The sequence below is a fragment of the Bidens hawaiensis genome, unplaced genomic scaffold, assembly GCF_021521415.1.
Source record: "Bidens hawaiensis isolate Kalapana, Puna unplaced genomic scaffold, B.hawaiensis_p1.1 tig00026590_1, whole genome shotgun sequence".
NCBI lineage: Eukaryota > Viridiplantae > Streptophyta > Magnoliopsida > Asterales > Asteraceae > Bidens > Bidens hawaiensis.
The window spans coordinates 196,560-203,098 of NW_027494268.1; the positions used below are offsets into that span (position 1 = coordinate 196,560).

Here is a 6,539-nt window from a genome sequence, read left to right on the forward strand (position 1 = left end):
ACTTTTCCGGCGCCGCCGCCGAAAAACCGCAGATTCGCCGGAAAAACGGGTTTTAGCTCGTTTTTCACCGTTTTTCGTCCCGTTCGATACAGATCTAAGCTAGGGTGATCCCTAAGCTCATATTAGGTTCGGTTTATACCCGATTCCATCCGGATCTCGTGACTTAAATAGTTTAACGGTGTCTGCTCGTCGTTTTGTGACCATATCTATCGGGTTTAAGCTCATACAATATCATACTATCACTACCTTGGATCGGGATCGGTTTTCCTTGGTGATTTCGGCTAGAGAGAGACTAGAGTGAGAGATCTTTAGTGTGTGTTTTGGGAGGTGTATGGAATATGTGTGAAATGAAATTAAATGGGTATTAATGACTTATATAATTTTAGATCATGGGCTTAAGCCCACAGTCTTTTCCTCTTTCCTTCATCACCCAAGTCCATAACCCAATTCCATTTAACCCAACACTAGCCCGACTCATAATAACTCATACTTTCGTTTATTAACTGAAACCAGAAAACGGGATGTTACAATGTGCATACGTGATATACATCTCGAATCCCTTGTAAAGTTATGTGTATTTAATTTTCGAGTTCAGTTTAGTTCGTGTTTCGTTTATCTTTTATTAATTTAGGTTTTGAGTCAAGTGTTATATGTTTATCGTGTTTTATATCGTTTGGTTTCTTGAATGTTAAGCTTTAATTCTTTCTATCATTTTATGAGAAGTTTAAGTTCGTTTTGCTCGTCAATGATTACATGATTACTCCACTTAGTGTATTGATTTGTTTTCAGATAGATGGTGGCTTTGGATTCAAGGGAAAGAAGGTCTAGAAGTTCCTAATCATTACTTGGAGTTCAAGAAAAAGATTGCACAAGATCTAACAAGTTCTAGCATGGAAAAAAGGCAAAAATTTGGAGCCCCCTCGTTAGGCACGCCGCGCCGCTCGGAGCCAATGCCTCATGTGGTCGCGCAGCGCCTAGCCACCCTGATCAGCCATATTTTGCAAGTCTAGGCCCGTTATGCACTATCTAAACATATGTTATAAACCTAGACGAGTTAACAAGTGTTAGCAGCCGATTTTGGAGATAGAAGAGCCAAGATTGAAGGTTTTTTTGAGGCTAGGAAGAGAGAAGATCATCAAGCTTTCATACGGGTGTTCAAGGGTCAACTAAGACGGGTTCTTTCGTTCTTTTTCATTGTTCTTGTTCATCATCTTTTATGATTTTACTCTTGGTTCTTTGTTTTAGTTATTTGTCTTTAATTATGACTATGTAGGCTAGACTTCATGTCTACCTAGGTTTGATGAACATGATTAATGCTTGATTCTTGCTTTGGACGATTGTATTGATTATGGATTTGTTGATTTAATAGTAAAAGACTTGATTTTGCTTTCACGATGCATATGAATGTTTATTATCTTGGTTGATTATTAACTATTGCTTCACATAGATCTTATATCTCTTGATTGTGTTCTTTAGATTTAGGGTTTATGTTTAATTAGTACTTGGTGTTTTGATTATTGTGATTTAATAGGCCTATTAGATCATAGAAGCTTGTTGATAATTTATTTAGGATTTTGAATGTTCGGCTAAATTCCAATAGCTGTAAGGTGAGGAGTTGTTCATGTGTCTTGGTCAATCGCATTCTAGGTTAGATTAGTGACAGAATTCTTATTTGGTTATTGTGTTGATCCTTGTTCATGATGTCGTGTTTAGTTCATCACGTTATCTAGGGTTTAGTGTTTCATGAGATTTCTTGCTTTAGATACTATGATTGTGAAGAAATCAATCTAACTAATTGCTTAATAATCTAATATTCATTCTTTAGGATTTTACTTGATGCAATTGAGGGTACTCTAGGGTTTGTTAGATGAATATATTTAGAAATCAGTTTCCATATCATAATTGGTTGTCCATTGCTTGATGATTGTTGATACATGAGATTCTTACCTAGGTAGGTTCCTTCTCTTATGGTTTCAATCTTGTGTTGGATTGCTTGTTTTCCCGTTTACTTGTTCATTTATTTACTTAATTTAATATTACTTTAAAAAACCCCCTTAAAACATTAAAAATAAATAGTCCTGTTGTAAGTTGAGTCTAATTAGTTAATTAACGTAATTTATAGAGTCCTGTGGGTTCGATATTTCGGACTTACTTAGCTTTAGTACAATTGATCTGTTCACTTGCCGGTGTTTTGGGTAGTTGAGTCTTAAGTCTAGTTTTTATTACTTGTTTAATTTAGTTAATATTTAATTGATTGTTTTCAGCACATCAATACGTATATGAGGTTTTTAATAAATATGTGAGAAAAACAACACGTAATCTTGTCGATTTTTTTATAGAATACGATTTATTATTTTGTTTATAATATATTTTAATTGATTTAACATTAATTTTAATTAATATTTATCTTAATATAGTTTATTATTATCAAAAATAAAACTAATATAACCAAACATTCATGAACATCGATTTAAAAGAGTCGGTTCATCAAAATAAAGTTCAAATAATATTTAAATTGACTAAAATATAATTATATTGATATAAAAAGATGGATAAAAAAAATAAATAAAACTCACAAAACCGAGCTGGGCGCGGGTCGAACCCGCGCCCCAGCCAGTTAGAGTGACCAGGCAACAACACCACCAGCCAACTGGGCTGGTGTGTTGTTTATCAAACTTACAAAAACAATTTAATTATTATACTTATCTAGTTAGGTTTTTAAAATATGTTGGAACACTAACAAAACTTTTGATTGCTAAGTATAAAGTTAAGTTTACCAGAACTTAACAATTAAAGAAGTTGATGGAATCATGTAAGAAAAGGTTACCAACTTGTTATAGAGGTTTAAAATCTAGTAGTAAGACACGTGAATTTAAAAGTCGAGTATGTGTGGGGTGTGAAATGATGGACGGCTTCATGATTAGTAAAGGGAATGAATACCTGTTTTTTGAACCAAGGTTTGAACATATTACTTATCATCAAAATATAGTTAAATCTTGTGATATTTTAACACATAATTTAGCTAGCTAAAAAAACTAAACAATTGATATCAATGATAAAAATATAAAATTCATTATTATGTAATTTTACATTTAACTTAATTATTTATTAAAAAAAGAAGGTTCATGACCGAAATTGGCTCTAACCAACATAAAATATTATTAACAAACAACAAAAAGAGAATATATATATATATATTACGTTCGAGAACATAACAACTGGTCATGTTCTTGTTAAGTATCAAGAATTTCATTTTTCTTTGACAATGGCGAGAAACTTCATGCCCTTCATACAATCATCCCCAACGTGACTCATGAAACCAAATTTTCCCGGTGCTGTAAGAACTATCTCATGACGTCCAAGCTCCCTAACATCCACCACACGAGATGCACCACAACATCTGTTAATCCCATCTTCGTCAACCACCAAGATACAGTGGTTAAAGGTCAAATCAAACACTGCATCAACAATTAATATAGTTTAGTTAGTTAGCTTGCTTGCTTGCGTCCTTTGACATAAATAATTACGTATAAAAATAGAAATGAGTCATGTTTGAAGCTGACAAGAATATACCCAATATGTCTCCGACACGGAAATCCTTCCCCTGGACCCATGCATTGTAATCAACACCCTGTTGCCAACCTTTATCATCTCCAACTATATACTTTGTTCCTTCCGCGCATGGTCCTGCACCTGTTACCACAATATGTTTATTTCCTGGCGCAACATCATCTGCCTGAGCCACAACTATTACAGTTGTTACGAGGATGAAGATGCCCAATTTGTTGCTACCCATTTTGGTTATAATTTAGTTCTATTATGACATCAAATATATAGAGAAAGGAAGCTTGCTAAAACTTCTCTACATCATAAATATTCATGAACAAGATATTTTGTAGCCTAATAATTCGATAAAATATTCTAGAATTAGTCCTATCATTAGTAATTAAACTAAAAATACACTAACAACAACAAAATATATATATATATATATATATATATATATATATATATATATATATATAATTAAACATAAATAATAAAGATATATAAATATCAGCATATTTATTGATTACATCTAAATACATGTAATTAGAAATTGATAACATGAGGTATAAATATATTCCATTATATTAGATTTCCCTTTAAAAAGTCAAATGCTAAACACATTTTGTTACATCAGAAGTCGGAATTGAAGGTATAATTATATTGCATCAAACAACAATGTCATTTGTGGACAGTTTGAGACTAAACATATTCAAACCAAGTTGAACTTTAAAAAACTGAACCATCTTAAAGGAGTCCTAAGCGTACCCCTAGTTCAAATTGTTTATGTTTATTTGTGTTTGATTACGTTCATTTGTATTCGCTTATATTCAAGAACTGTTTGTTAAGAAAATTAACAAACATGATCATCACAAACTCTTTTATAAAAGAAAAAACATGAAAAAAAAAATTGTTGTTTGTTTGGTTAAAGTTAAAAAAACACTAACAAGCCCCTTTTATTTTTGTTCGGTATGTAAAAGTTTTACTAGAAATTGATAATATAGAAAAGGGACACGATATTAAATACCTTGCGATTTAATGATGGTCTTTGATAATCCATGTCAATTCAAGTCACCAATTGCAAAAAGAAAACCAAATCAAACAAATAAAACTAAACTAAACTCCTGCTTATAATAAGCACAGTAAGATCCATGGTTCCTTTACGGATACTAATATATATTGTAAGAAACTCAATATTTTATAAAACAGAAAAAATACTTTACAAACTCTTTCATGATATTTTTATTACCAAATGATGTCACTCTCTATTCGTTATTTCATTCACTTTGTTTCTGGATTTTTGTCAATTGTATATTCATTTCTACACACCATAGTTTTCATGTTTCTTTTTTTTGTTATTTTTAACTCATATCATAATATCACTAGTTATAAAGTTCATGTTAAAAATTTTATTTTTCCGACATATCACACATGTACAGCATTTCATTCAAAAGTAACCTTAATTAAACTAACTTCTGTGCGCATTGTTATTTGCAGCACATCAACCCACATACTAAGCTGTAAACATGCTTTTTGTAGCAAAGGCACAAACAGCATCTAAAAGTGATACAATTCTTTTGTACGTACTTAATCTAATAGCCTATGAGACGCACACTATTAGGATCGATCATGTTATTACAATACATGCATATAAAAGTATTTAGTACCTTAGAAGAGGGCATCATCTCTTCTAATGATCCACTAAAACCTTGTTTTCTATTTAACCCTTAACATAAAAAATTATCTATATAGTATAAAGTACAAGTTTGGTGCTGCGTTAGTTACGATTAGGCCAGGTGGTGAAATGCCATTGGTTCATGTCATTTTTTTCTTTTTGTTTTCCATTTCGATATCATAACGAATGTAATGGGTATCAATCGAATTTGGATTGACACTCTGTCTAGGATCGATAACGCTCAACTCTTACCAACCACACGTGTTTACCAACCATTTGGTTAACGCTTGACTTTTACTAACCACTCGGGTTTACCTACCCTTTTGTTAACACTCGGCTTTTACCAACTGCACGCGTTTACCAACCATTTTGTTTTAGTTCCGGTACCGTAACGAAAGTAACCGAAACATACCGAATTAGCATCAACTCACCGTCTCAACATCGGGTTTTACGGACTCATCGTCGCAAAGCCTGGGTTTTACTGACCTTTTTGTTTTAGTTTTGCCATCGTAACAAACGTAATAAATAAGAGTTTTGCTGCCGCAAAGCCCTATTGGGCTACTTGGCGGTTCCTTATTGGTGCAAGACGTTTTTTTGTTACGGTCCATAACCAATGTAACAAAAACCAACCAAATGTCATATTTGTTTACTTTTATGTTTTGTATTCCGGTATAGTAAAGACCATGACGGAAATAAACTGAATTCGCGTAGACTCGCCGCTTTGTTTTAGTCCATTATTTAATGGACGTAATGAAAACCGAGTGATTGCTCATTTTTTTTGTTTTAGTTATGGTACCATAACGAACATGACGAAAATTGACCAAATTTGCATAGATTCACCGCATCAACACTAGGGGTCGACTGCGTGGGGTTTTACCAACTTTTGATTTTTCCCGTCTGATGCCAACCTATTGGTCAACCTCAATTTCTGTAATTCTTTTGTTTTATTTTTGGTTTTAGTTCTTGTACAACGACGCACCTAACGAAACCAAACAAATTTTTGTCGACTTACTACCTAAGCACTTGGGCTTTACTGACATGCTCGGGCGTAACGCGTCGGGGTTGCGTCGGGAACGCAAAAAACTAGATAAAATATATAATAAATGAGAATCCATGGTGATGAATGTCACACCCCATAAATATTAATTTAACAGCGAAAGAATTAATCAACTTACTTGGGCGGTGAAAAAAGTCGTTTAGCCATTGATGTTTAAGCACAACTTATTCGCATACAAGTTTGACTTTTATTCTTTATAAAATGTCATAAATTACACGTGTCAGTGTACACGGTTTATTTAAACTACAATTCGTACGTCAA

At 32.9% G+C, this 6,539-nt stretch overlaps 1 protein-coding gene across 1 annotated transcript; it reads right to left on the reverse strand.

Annotated features, from left to right (window-relative positions):
* Positions 1-3,249: 3,249 nt before the first annotated feature.
* LOC143573591 (blue copper protein-like) lies at positions 3,250-3,796 on the reverse strand. Its single transcript, XM_077058430.1, has 2 exons — positions 3,574-3,796; positions 3,250-3,458 (listed from the first exon to the last, which is right to left on the reverse strand). Exons 1-2 carry the CDS (start codon positions 3,794-3,796, stop codon positions 3,250-3,252), a joined length of 432 nt encoding a protein of 143 aa, XP_076914545.1.
* Between the last annotated feature and the right edge of the window lie 2,743 nt (positions 3,797-6,539).

Coding starts and splice junctions, on each gene's coding strand:
- LOC143573591 (XM_077058430.1), bottom strand. CDS start 3,796: ATGGGTAGCAACAAATTGGGCATCTTCATCCTCGTAACAACTGTAATA. Junction 3,459..3,573: donor CCGTGTCGGAGACATATTGG/GTATATTCTTGT, acceptor TTGTTGATGCAG/TGTTTGATTTGACCTTTAAC.